This window comes from Aythya ferina, assembly GCF_964211825.1.
Source record: "Aythya ferina genome assembly, chromosome: 1".
Classification (NCBI taxonomy): domain Eukaryota; kingdom Metazoa; phylum Chordata; class Aves; order Anseriformes; family Anatidae; genus Aythya; species Aythya ferina.
The window spans coordinates 170,369,235-170,382,303 of record NC_140296.1 but is presented as its reverse complement, the minus strand read 5'-3'; the positions used below and the strand labels follow the sequence as shown (position 1 = coordinate 170,382,303).

The 13,069-nt window shown below is 38.9% G+C and overlaps 1 protein-coding gene across 14 annotated transcripts in view; it reads right to left on the bottom strand.

Annotated features, from left to right (window-relative positions):
• Window positions 1-13,069, bottom strand: part of GRIP1 (glutamate receptor interacting protein 1) — a 316,765-nt gene that overhangs the window by 71,602 nt on the left and 232,094 nt on the right. For all 14 annotated transcript variants that reach the window (XM_084492326.1, XM_084492327.1, XM_084492329.1 and 11 more), the window contains 4 exons: window positions 5,809-5,944; window positions 4,723-4,868; window positions 1,129-1,212; window positions 105-180 (listed from right to left, as the gene is read on the bottom strand). In XM_084492326.1, coding sequence (XP_084348452.1) covers window positions 105-180; window positions 1,129-1,212; window positions 4,723-4,868; window positions 5,809-5,944 — 442 coding nt within the window. The remainder of the gene's footprint in view (window positions 1-104; window positions 181-1,128; window positions 1,213-4,722; window positions 4,869-5,808; window positions 5,945-13,069) is intronic.

Here is a 13,069-nt window from a genome sequence, read left to right as displayed (position 1 = left end):
GGTTTGAATACATCTACTTCACTCCAAGTCTTAACTTCTATTCCAAATAATTCACTTTTCTCCATTTCTCTTTCACTTGCATTACAGAGAAAGATGAATTGTACCTGTCAGCAGGCCCTCCAGGTCTAACACATGTTATTACAACAGGACGAGATTTATTTCTGTCATCATGTGCTCCACCTAGAAAGAGAAAAGTGAGAGAAAGCCCACCTTCATTTTATGCTTTTTATGAAAGCTCATTTCCAAGAGGTAAGTCTAAAGCTTGCAGCATGCACACTTACATATGGGCTAAAAGGAGGAAAAATGATGAGGCCATTCATATGAATCAGCACTGATATTCACTTGAAATAAAATTGACCTAATGTATGGTATAGATGATCCTTTATACAACATTTCTTACAGAGTGATTCTTATTAAAGGTGTAGTCCTTTCTTAGAAACTGCTTAGAAATCTGATCTCATTGTGAAAACTTACTGTTCTGTAATGTTTGCTGCACTGAGAAAATAAAACACCTGTACTGTGTGTGTACTCCAAAAAATGAGTAGCCACTAAGGAATTTATATATTAAAGAAGTGATAAAAAAAAAACACCACAACACAGTTATACATTTTTTTTTTTTTTCCCTGAAGAAACTAATACACTTCCCATAATGTATCACTGGGGTATATTACTTAACAGCTGCATGTTTTCTTCTCTTCTCTTAAGTCAGAGAAAATACTTTTGTTATATACCTCAGACTGCCAGCAGGTTTAATCAGATTCCATGCCTAATTTATAGAAAGTGTATATGTGAATCTTTTTTTTCTTTTTCTTTTTCTTTTTTCAGAACTACTATTTTATGGAATAAAACAGGTTCCTGCTGGTTTCAGTGGCAGCAGAGTCTGGTCGTAACATGAAATGAAGTTTGTCATGTTCTTGGCATAGTGGATTAATTACTGTTGTTCCATAAACAAATATTACATCAGTTCATAAAAGCAGTACGGTAATGTATGGAAGATATAATACATAAATCACAAAGATTTTTTACAAACTGTAGGCCATAAATCTTGAAATGATTTCTTAGTGCTGTAAAAACTTTGCTTCTTTTGCTGATTGCAAAAATACAGACCATTCATATTTAGTAACTCACCTCTTATTACAAACCCAAAAGTGTTCCCCTCTTTATGTAAAGTAACTTCCACAGTTCTAAAGATGACACCCGATCCTTGTATAGCTAAAAAATAAAGAAAGAGAAAAAACTCCACCATTATTTTCTTTTCCTGATTATGCATATAGATTTGCATCTTTTCCAAACTAAATTAGTAGCTGTATTTGTGGTCCTACCATTGGAAAGATCTAACAGAACAATCAGACTGAAGACCTGTAATTAACTACAGCTCATGCTCTTTTTGAGAGAATTTTGCACCAGATACTTTGGAGGTTGCCAATGGTTTACAAAAAGAGCCATGGACATGTACAACAGCTGAAGAATTTAAGCCTTACTGTTTAAATTTTGGCATCATTTTTATTTTCTTATAGTTGCAGAAGAGTGCTAGAAAAGATGGGAATACACAATGAAACATAAAGATGACAAATGAAATTCTCAGAGTTACCTATGTAGTTGGTTGTTCAGCCATGACAACATTTGTATTGCTTAAAGTCGAGACAGTCAAGATTTCTGGGGTATTTTGCTAATATCAGATTGCTAGGTCGAGATGAAAAAATATTTTGTATTATAAAAATCTGTTATTTCTTCCTTTTTAAAAATGTAACATGCTTCCTCACCATTTGTGAGTGAGTTTAAAATTTTTCTGACTTCTAGTCAAGTCAGTATTTTCTCTGTAAACACTACAGGAGTGGTGCACAGCTGGGTTGGGAGGTGAGAAGCATAATGCACAAGCCAACACATTTGGGTGTGATAATCCATTTTACATTATTTGAAACCACTGCTGTTAAGAGACCAACAGCCAGTTCACTGTTAGCTTTTACAGGAAAAACATTGGCAGAGTGCAAGAACTTCTTTTTCCAAAGGGAAAGGGACACTGGGCAAAATCACACATGCATTAACTTCTAGGTTTCCAGTAAGATACTGCAAATAGCACATAATACAAAGATGAAACAAAAACAACAAACAAACAAACAAAATAAAATCCACCAACCACCGAAAACCTCAACAAAAATACAAAACAAATGCTCTGTGAGGTGCAGGACTAATGAATCTTATGTCCTTTAATACTGCAGCCTGTAATAATCCCAGTTTTACCTGTCCCTGTTATGATGCCCTGAGGGACAGGCTATGCAGCTGGCGAGGTGCACCCTGCCAGCCCATGGGTGGCCCCAAACAGAAGTGGTGCCCCCTCAGACCTTCCTACCTCTCCCTCTGGGTGCTCCCTGGTCTGGGACTCTCTCCTGATCAAGTGTTTATCTCCATGAAATGTGCAGGAATATACTTTTTTTTTTTTTTTTCCTGGACTCTTTCAATACCTTGTTAAACTCAGCTGACCATGACCTGCAGTTTTTAAAGTTACCAGAGGGAACCAGAAAAACAACCCAGTGAAAGCAAATGAATCTCAATCTCTTAGCAAAACAGGCTAAATCTGACACTTCAAAGCATTGCTTTGTATTGCAGTAATTTCTGCTGAAGCTCAAAGATCAGAATGGTATTATTAATGTGCATGCTGCTCCTTTTCAGCTAGAAACCCTTTATTGACAGAAAAGGACCAAATTGCAGGGAGATGATGATAACTCTTGCCTGCTTTCCTATCAACCTAAAGTGGCCCAGTACACAGCTCAAGCTGAATCTGCACTTGCTAATCTGCTCCGTGTGTCTTGTGGCCTCTACTGGGGACAAAGCTTGTAGTTCAGCAAAGAAGAGCATGCAGCATCCTTCCACTTGAGCAACAACCATTCAGGCGGCTGTACTTCCACCCCGACCTCAGCCTGGGAGGTGAAAAAAGCCCTTAGCCATTAGCAACAAGAGGCAGATGCAAGGAAGACATGGATAATGTTCCAGTCTGAAGTGGTGAGGTGGCTTGTGCTGAAAATAGAAGCTGGATCTTCCTGCTGTGAACACTGCCAGGCAGGGAAGGAAACACAAGGGAGAGTGAGATTACTAGTGCTCAGCCAGGTTTAATCCATCATTATTAACGTACTGACATTTCCCCACTCAGAAACTAAAACAGCCCTCTCTCTGAGGGGGCAACTGTGAGAACAGCAGCAGAAATTATTTATGTATGGGGTAGGGAAGGAGGTGCCAGGACTGCACTATGTGACCAACTGCAAAACTTCATGTTAAAATGTCACTTTGTCTAGCTTGTTCATGAAAAGATAATGAGAACAACTTAACTGCCCATTATCTACACAATATTAGCCAGGCTTGTATGAAGGAGTCAGAAATTTCAAGGACTCAGAAAAAAGGTTAATGATTGCTTCTGTAATTTACCATATCAAAATCCTATTTCTGTGGACAAGAGTGGCACCTACGCCAACAGCGGTGATACTGAAGAAAGCCCACTTGACTAAGTGCAAAACAAATAATGCTCATAAACCAATGACACCTCTAGTAAAATAATTCTGAACTCAGCTGAATTCATTACCTCAAATACTGTATTTTTGAACATGAAGCTCTCTTACCGTAAACAAACACTGATCAACAGAGAATGTTCAAAACATATTAAGGCGATTGTCAGGAGGTCATAAAAGCAACCAAATATGTAATTAGACTAACTCTCCAGCTGCTAGAATCCAGTGGGGGGTTCATTCTCTTCTGAGCACCATCAAAAAGACTGATGGATTTTTTTGGCTCCTATTGCAGTGAAAGTCTATATTTAAGGAGACAAGAGCTTCCTAGCTAGCTCTGCATTTTTTTTCTGGCCAAACACCAGAAAACGACATCTTCTCCCCTCCAGCAAGCATCATGAAAGAACATGCACTCTTTTAAAGGCTGCTGTTTCAGTCCCTTTGGTGCCACATGTCACTTACTCCTTCATTTCAGGCCCCAGGTTTTTAACTCACCATTATTCTAGCTTTTACTTCATACCTGATGGCCTCAGTTCCCACTGACTTTCTCCCACAGAGTCACAGACATAAATATAAAAAGAAAGGGCAAAGGAAAGAGGCAAGGAAGACATTCAGTAGCACTCTTTGTGACTTCGATGACAACATATGCTTGTATTTTGAAGACAATCCTGCTCAGCAAGAAGTCTTAATTTCACTAACAGAATTATTGCAGTTCTACCTATCCTTAATAACCTATTCCACTGGGTCTTCTGCTCTAGAAATGAGGTGTTGCCTAAAACCGATGTCAGAAAAGACTGGAATATGTTGCTCATCTGGGAAAGCATAAGGTGCTGCAAAGGGAGAGAAGGAAGAAAAAGAGGTAGAACACATGGATATTCATTGGTCTCATCTCAGAAGATCTTACTATAACAAGGACTGTCTTGCCCTGGAATCTATCTAATCTAATTCTCAGTATTCAAAACTAAAAAAAAAAAAAGTGGAAGTTGACAAGACGCAGCTCTGCCGTTGGCTGTATTAATGCTCCCAAAAAAACCCAGGCACCTCGGAGAGCTTCTCCTTGCACTGACAATTCTTTTGTACTATTTCCACACTCTGTGATAAGCCAAAGGATGAAATTATATGCAAAGGAATAGCAAAAATGAAGATCACTAGCATGTCCACCTCAGTGCTGACAACACATGTCTCTTATTCTGCATAGCTTTCACTTTGCTCTGCGTTTACTTACAGACTGGAGGGAGCTCGTACTCCACTTCTAAAACAACCCTCTCGCCAACATTCTTGAGCAGGCTGATGATTTCATCATGGCGAAATTTGGTCAGGTTGATTCCATTCACAGATTTGATGTAGTCACCAACATCCAGCTGGTCACTCCTAAGAAAAAGCACATATTCCTTTTGTTAAAAACAGATCTGCTAAAACAAACTAATTGAATACTTTAAATTACTGTTTAGTGTTGGCAAGAAAGAGTTTTTCCATTCATCTAGATTAAAACAAGTTGACCTTTCAAACAAAAAGTGGCATTTAAGAACTTAATCTAGTCTAGTTTGTTAAATATTAAAGAACATTGTTGCATTATTAATTTCTGATGTACAAAACCAGCTGTACAATATAGTAGTTGGATGATTTGGCTGGTTTGGGCACAGGATTTGGGAAAACATCTTCATCTCCCCATCTTTCTGTCTCTCTCATTGGGATACTGCCAGAACTATTTTTTTTAGATAACAGTTGCCTTCACAACTAACATCATAACTAAAGGAGACAGGACACAGCTCAAAAGCGTATGTTCTGCTCAGTTACTTGGAATGACTTAGCTTAATCTTGACATGTTTTGCTCATGAATAACAGTTTTATTTTTCTCTGTAGTAGTAAGCAAGTAATGACATTATCCTTTTTTATGATCTTAAAAAACAGTTGTTGAAAAGGCTTTTCTATTAAATTATGGTAATAGTATGGCTTTCAGTTTTACTTTTTCCCCCTCAATATTTCATGCTTTTTCTCTCAGATTTTTGTTCAAGGACCAAATAAATAAATAAATTATATATATATATATATATATATATATATATATAAAATTTCTATTGTTTAATTTCATGACAGCTTTCAAATATCTCATTGGTACTTCTAGTTTTTATCAAAGAAGCCCTGAGGGAAGAGGGGCACCAGCTGTTGCTGTTTCAGAGCCTCTCCAGTCTGATGGGCTGCCATTACAGATGCATCTAGTCACATATTTGTTAGTGACCTTTCTGATGCGGTACGTATTTCTGAAGCAATCACATCTTATAATGTATTTTGTGGCCTGAAATGTGGTTACCTAGCAGCGATTCCTCCTTGACGAAGGTTAGATACTCTTGGTTTCCCATCCTTGTCGATTCCACCCGATACTGTAAGCCCTAGGGTAGTGCCTTCTTTTTTCATTAATTCAACTATTGTTGAGCCCTTGAATTCCTCTGTTGAAAGAAAATTATTGGCATTATTAAATTAAATGGTAACACAGATGTTGCTTTTCTAAAATGTCATCTACTTCCCAAGAAAATCATTGTGTGTGCTAATAAGAAATAACGTCTACATCTGGAGATTTTTTATGTTGCAATTCAAAAGTTCTGTCCACAAGGCTCTGCACATAGACAAATCCAAGATACATACTCTGTAAAAGGTTATTAAAAGCTATACCAATGTGCTAGTACACTATGCAGAGCCAATAAATGCAAAGTCTGGCAACACTTGAACCAAAGGTAGTTGTTTCACATAAAAAAAAACACACACCACAATTCTCCTCCTTTTCTGTTTCTCCCTCTGAACTCTATGCTTTATAAATTACCTTAGCTGATAACTAAATAGAAGGGTAAAAGACACAATGATATAATGGTACTAAAAAATTTCAGACTTAATTTGAGGCCACTTGCAGATGTCGGAGTTAATCCAAACAATTGGATATAACAAGAATCCAGAAGGAGAGTAAATGTATCAAACCTAACAGTTTTATTGCTTATTCTTACAGAAATAGACGTCCACAGTAACACTCTAAAATCTGCAGAACAGATATAAAGTGAAGGTCTTTCACAGTCACAGTTGTATATAATGTTTCCCTCACGTGATGTCTGGGACACCCTTTCATGCTGTTTGCTCATTTAGCATTCTCGAAAAATGCCAAGTTAATCTCACAAACCTCAGCTCGTGCAGGTCACCTGCAGTGGAAAGCCTTGACCACTCAGAAATAGTTGGCCTTATTGCACATGGCTGGACATAGCAATCCGCATATGCACAGAACTGTTTCAAAATGCACAAGACACTCATCCCTCATGTCTAGCGTTTCCAGAGAAGACCTATGAAATCTACTAGCTTCCCTGATATTCTGGAAAAATACACAAAATCCTAAAGATTCATCCTGCAAATGATGACATCCCGGAAAGATCATCCATCTCTCTGATCCTTCACAGCATCAATGTGCAGCCTCTAGGTGAATTGGTCAAATCCAAACAACACCATGCATACTCTACAAATGACAGTATGTCGGCACTGCACTGAGCTAGCAGTCTTGCCATGGCAGCACAAGATTTAAGGATAAAAAGCTACTCAGAAAACAAGCAAGTTCCTTATATACATTCATATGTTCACCAGTAAACATCAAAAATCTAGACTAAGTACTATACCAACGGCAGCAAGGCTCTACCAATACCTTTCCTTTATGACCTAATATATCTTGAACTCAAGATGAAGAACAGCTGCCCTGAACAAGAAACTGTCAAACTTGAGCAGTACAGAGGTAATGCTGGGAGGCAGAGAAAAGCATTCAGAAGTGCCTACAGCCCTGGTGGAGAATCCTGTCAACCTTGGTGCTGCTTCTAACAGGGTTAACTGCTGCATCTTTTGGAGGCATTGCATTGCCCTGTTGAATGTTCTCACTCTAGTTTAGATGGCTGAAAGGCTCTTCTTCCTTTTCTGGCTGCTTAGGACCTCAGTTATTCACATTTCTACCATTGTACAGCAAGACTGTAGTGCTTGAACAAGGATTTTGCTAGGCTTATAAAGCTTCTACTAAGACAAAATTCTGCAATGTATTAGGTCAGCAGTATGGATTGTCCTAAACTTTGAAATGAGCATTTCAGAAGTGGAAGGTGTATTATAATAAAATAGATTATAAAAGACTGAGATACTGTTCCAAAACATGTCCCCATGCAATCAGATGCAGAGAGAGGCATAGCTACCTGGTGCATGTAACTTGGCTGGCACAAAAGAAGTTTTAAGTGTCATTTGGAAGCTATAGAGCTCCACAATAATGTTTGCTCCCATCTGGGCATTTTGACAGTTCAGAAAGAACAGATGTGTTCACCTGCACCTGAGCATATAGACAAGTTGCATAGCAGTAGGAGACACTATGGAACAAAACGCTATTTTCAGTTTTATAAAAAACTGCAAGTACTCACGGTGATTACAGGAATCAGGCATTGTATTTACTGCAACCAAAAATACCGCACAGTTACACCCATTCTGCACATTACAGCCTCAGGTGCCTGGCTGGTATGTCCTACTGGTTTACTCAGGGTTTACTCCACCATGAGATCTGAATTCAGAAGGAGAATTTCCCTCCCTCCCCCACCTACCCAACTGAATTCCTCTCTTGAAGTACCCAGTAGTACAATCTGCTTCTTAGGACCATCTAAGAAATCTATTTAACAAATAGCTTGCTAGAGCACGTACAGAGGACATCAGCAATGCACTCAGCATGCCTTATCTTTTGCCATAGCATAATACTGCTGTGTTTTGATCTTTTAAATAGGTTCTGAGTTTGCAATCCAGTGCTGGGAAATACTCTGCTGCCTGAAGTGACATGCGGAACGGATGATCCACGGAGTGTTTTAAGCTAGCTAATGATTACACAGTTCCCTGCAACTGCTGGCATGGAAATTAATGACCAGGCTACCTCCTTCTCGCCATCTATTCTGACAGGTTTCTGTGTACCTCTGCCAACAGAACTGTGACCTCTACACATTCTTTCTAGAAAAAGATGTACCAGCACTGCAAAGGGGTGGCGGTGAGAAATGCTTATTGCTAACTAACAGATGAGGTCATCTAAAAGTACACAGCAGTTGCATTAGGTTTGCCCCTCTGAAGGGCTTTGTAGGGGGTTTTGTCATTGTTGTTGTTGTTTTTTTGTTTGTTTGTTTTTGTACATAACCATAACAGGAACAAATCAATCTACCTAATTTGATTTCCTTTATAAGGGGCTGTTAACCCTAGAAGAGCTGTTAAACAGGCCCACTTGATAACCCAGTCTCATTTTTTCATCATTGCTTTCTTAAATCACGATCACTACTCTTCTAATGCTATATGTTACACGTTTACTCACCTGCATTGTTTCTACATTATTATTATAGACTAACCCCACAGGAGTATAATCAAAATGCCCAATATCAGAACAACCTGGCCACCTCACTTCTACAAACATCTCTCTAACAAGCAACTGCATCCACATGCACTATCCCTTAAATAACACGAGGTCAGTCTCTATTCCCTAGTTACCAAAAAGCTATGTTATTCTTTGTGGGTTAAAAACCATACTTCACGTGTCAGCTCACTTGTAACTCATTACTTATGCCAACCAGCAAACTCCTAGTTTGTTAGAAGGCTCTGGGGCCTGCTCTTTCCCACATGCACCCCCACAGTGCTAACAGCATTAGCATAGTCAGTGTCAGAAGGAAAGTCAAAGAAGTTATTTCCAGATCTCTTCTAATTTATGAGGAAAACAGGAATTCAATTTACAAGTCTTTTGCTTAATTGCAAACTGAATATAAAACATGAACATAGGAAACAATGTTTTCTTATTCCACAACAGTTTATGAAGCATCAGATATTGGAACACCACTCCTGCAATACAGCTCCATGATATGTACCAAGTGAATTGTTCTAAAATGAAACCACTCAGAGAAAATACGTTCCCAAGTCTATAAAAAGCCCAAATCAATACCATTTTACACTTCAGTTTGAGAAATGCACTTGAGAACTTCTTCCCCTCCCAACCACTAACCACTCCAGCAGCACTCAGCAAAAAAGAGCTCACTCTGGGACGAGCCCCCAGGGCTGCTGCAAGGCAACCTTGGGCAAATGTCGGTCTGTGCTGCACCAGCTGCCTCACAGCTCTGCTGGCATCCACCTACCTCCAGCACAGGGCTTGGGAAGGCAACTGAGCACTGGAGATGGGCTCATTGTGGGGCATGCAAATGTGTATGGTTGTGCGTGCATGCAGATGTGACATGGTAATGGAAGTTTCTGCTCCAAAGAGCTTAGTGTAGTCTCCAGTCCTGTAAGGTGGAGCATACAAAACAGCTGAATGCAGAAGAAAACATAACGCTGTTAGTTGTTTTTGTAATTCTTGGTCTGAATGCTTCTCTTAGGTCCACTGCTGCAATACTGTAACTATGTGGGCCTGACTTCCAGCAGGGTCAGCTGGCATAACAAGGCTGTGATCTGAAACCTAGGAGACTATAGGGATACTCGAAATAGGACAAGAAAATTTCAAAAATAATCTAGTGCTTGGATGTGAAATTATTGGAGACTGGATGTGAAACTACTGGAGAGTGTCCAGATGAGGGCTACAAAGATGGTGAAGGGCCTAGAGGGGAAGATGTCTGAGGAGCGGCTGAGGGCACTTGGCCTGTTCAGCCTGGAAAAGAGGAGGCTGAGGGGAGACCTCATGGCAGCCTACAGCTTCCTCATGAGGGGGAGTGCAGGGGCAGGTGCCGATCTGTTCTCCTTAGTAACCAGTGATAGGACCCGAGGGAATGGTGTCAAGCTACAACAGGGGAGGTTCAGGCTGAACATCAGGAAGAGGTTCTTCACCAAGACGGTTGCTGTGCACTAGAACAGGCTCCCCAGGAACGTAGTCATGGCACCAAGTCTGTTGGAGTTTAAGAAGTGTTTGGACTGTGCACTTAGTCATATGGTCTGAATTTTTGGTAGACCTGTGTGGTGCCAGGAATTGGACTTGATGATCCTTATGGGTCCCTTCCAACTCAGGATATCCTGTGATTCTATGCTCAAATATGACTAGGTAAATCCCCCAGTAAGAAGATGAAGAAATGGAACAACTTGCAGGTAAGTAGAATCCAAGAAACATTATGTCAAATTAACCTTTCTTCAAGAATATGAAGCTCATGATGAAGCTCCTAGAATTTTAAATACAATCAGACATTTGATAATTTCCTGCATTTTGATGTATGTAAATAACATGTTTTAATGAATAAAAAGCATGGAAAATAAGATGACTCATGAGATTTCTGAATGTGGCATGCATTCACTTCTTCAAAAAAGAAAATTAAATACTAAAATACAGAAAAGAATTTCTCCCAGAATAACATTTGAAAGCTGAGAGAACACTTAATCAAAAGTTTTATTATCTATTTTCTATATTCCTACAAGTTTATATCTTAATTTGCATATTGAAGTAAAATTGAAAAACATTTGCTTTCATCCCAGATACTGTGTGTCTTTTTTCATTCCCTTCTGTGAAAATTTCACTTTTAAATCCAAGAAAGTGTCTATAATCTACACACTCGGGTTAAGTTCCTGTATCCTCTACCTAGCAAATGAATTTGTTCAGCTCAGCCAGGACAGGGCATAAATGAAACTTAACCTAAAAATAAAAGAAAACTTGCAGTTATTGACCATTTCCTACCAAAAGACATACATAATCAATAAGTAAGTAATTGGTAAGTCTCTTGAAAATACAGTCAGTGCTCTCCTTGTATGGATTTTACCAGTATGTCAGCAGAAATTCTGCAGAGGAAACATTTTGCTTTACATTCCAGTAGGCATCTCACAGTTTAGTAAGAAATCACATAAAGATAAAGTCAATTCTTAAGGTACAGACAGCAGTTTGTTATACTGGGGACATCACATCTACTCAATGTTTTAAGTCCTTTGGGTAGGTGCATTGCTCTGAATATGATGAGAGGGATGTCAATAGATGATGAATGCTCCACTCCTTGTTTCCATTTTCCTGACTGGCTGTCAATCTTGGAGGAGTTCACAATAACCATTTAATATCCAGTACACTAGACAATCTTTTTTTTTTCTTTCTTTTTTTCTTTTTTTGAACTGTAGGAGAGTCTATAATACAACCTCACCATTTGGAAACATTATCTAAAAGCCAAATACCTTCCACCAGCATTTATAAGGTGGAAAAAGTTTGACTGTTGCCTGACCTAAGCATGATACAAGAAAGCAAATAATGATATTTTATGAGCAACTGCAGGCCGCAATATAGAGGATGTGATGATATAACTCACTGAAAGTGCTAGGCCTATAGGACATGGCAACATAGCTTATATCTGGTTTGCTTCCCCGATGAATTAGTTCTTGCACTATTTGGTTTTGGGTACGTTTTTCATATTCTTAGGCACAGAAACAGATACCGTGGCAGCTAACTCTCTCTAAATCAAAATGGAGGTATACAACAGGGATGTTCTTCAATTTAGCATCTAACATAAGCACTAAATTTTAAACTCTGTTTATACACCAGCAGATTAGAAGTTAATATAAATATCCTAAACCTGAAATCAAATAACCACCAAGCCTCTTCATTCTTAGTGACAAGAACTGTATCAATTTGTTAGCATAAGTGTATTGCTATCCAATATATGACATAGTTATTGAACAACACCACAGTAACTTCAGTAATTACATCTCAAGAGTGAGATGTTTAGCAGGACTGTCAGATTCTTCCTACAACAATAATACTCTTGGTAACTGTGACAGAGAAAAAACCCACAATCAGCTGCTGAAGAACTGTATTTTGGTTTTGATAGTGACCAGAGTTAAACCATTATTACCTTACCAAGGCATAGCATTTACATCCCACAGCCTCCTGTGCGGTTATGACAAACAGTCCAAGTGCTTTTCCAGCTGTAGCACAGCCATGCTAGCAAAGGCACATGCTCAAGAGCCAGCATCTTGTTCCTGACTGAATTCACCTCTCCTAGATAAGAGGTGTGTCATATGAGGATACAAAAAAAGGGCTGCTTTGAACTTAGAGGGAAAAGTGGTCCATGGAAGCAGTAGTACAAGAAGCAGAGAGGTTTCTCTGGACTAGCCGCAGTGGCTATGCAGACTAGGGTTGGTGCTGGATGGCCCACCCGTATGGATAGAAGCTTCTCCAGGCAAAACAAGTGGTGAGGGAACAATGTGTTTTTTGGTCCACCGGATAGTTCTGTTCACAGAAATTTCATAATGAATTATGAATTTGTAATATGTTGCTTTCTTTTTTTGTTTGCTTTTTTCATTTGGTTGGGTTGCACAACAATGCCAGAAAACAGCAAATCAAGACTGTGTGTCAATACACAAAATAAGCCAAACTTTCTAGTATTAGAAGACTAAAAATATTCATCACATTACTTTTACAGATACTGAGCGTACAAAAAGATTAACCTGAGTAATCTCAACACAGATGGTGTCATCTGATTCTTCTAATAGCTGGAGCTACTATAAATTTTTGTCAGTGACCAATTTGTAATTCTTCTCTCTGTGGTTTATTTTTTACTCTACATATCAAGGACTGAAAGCATCAGGCCACACAG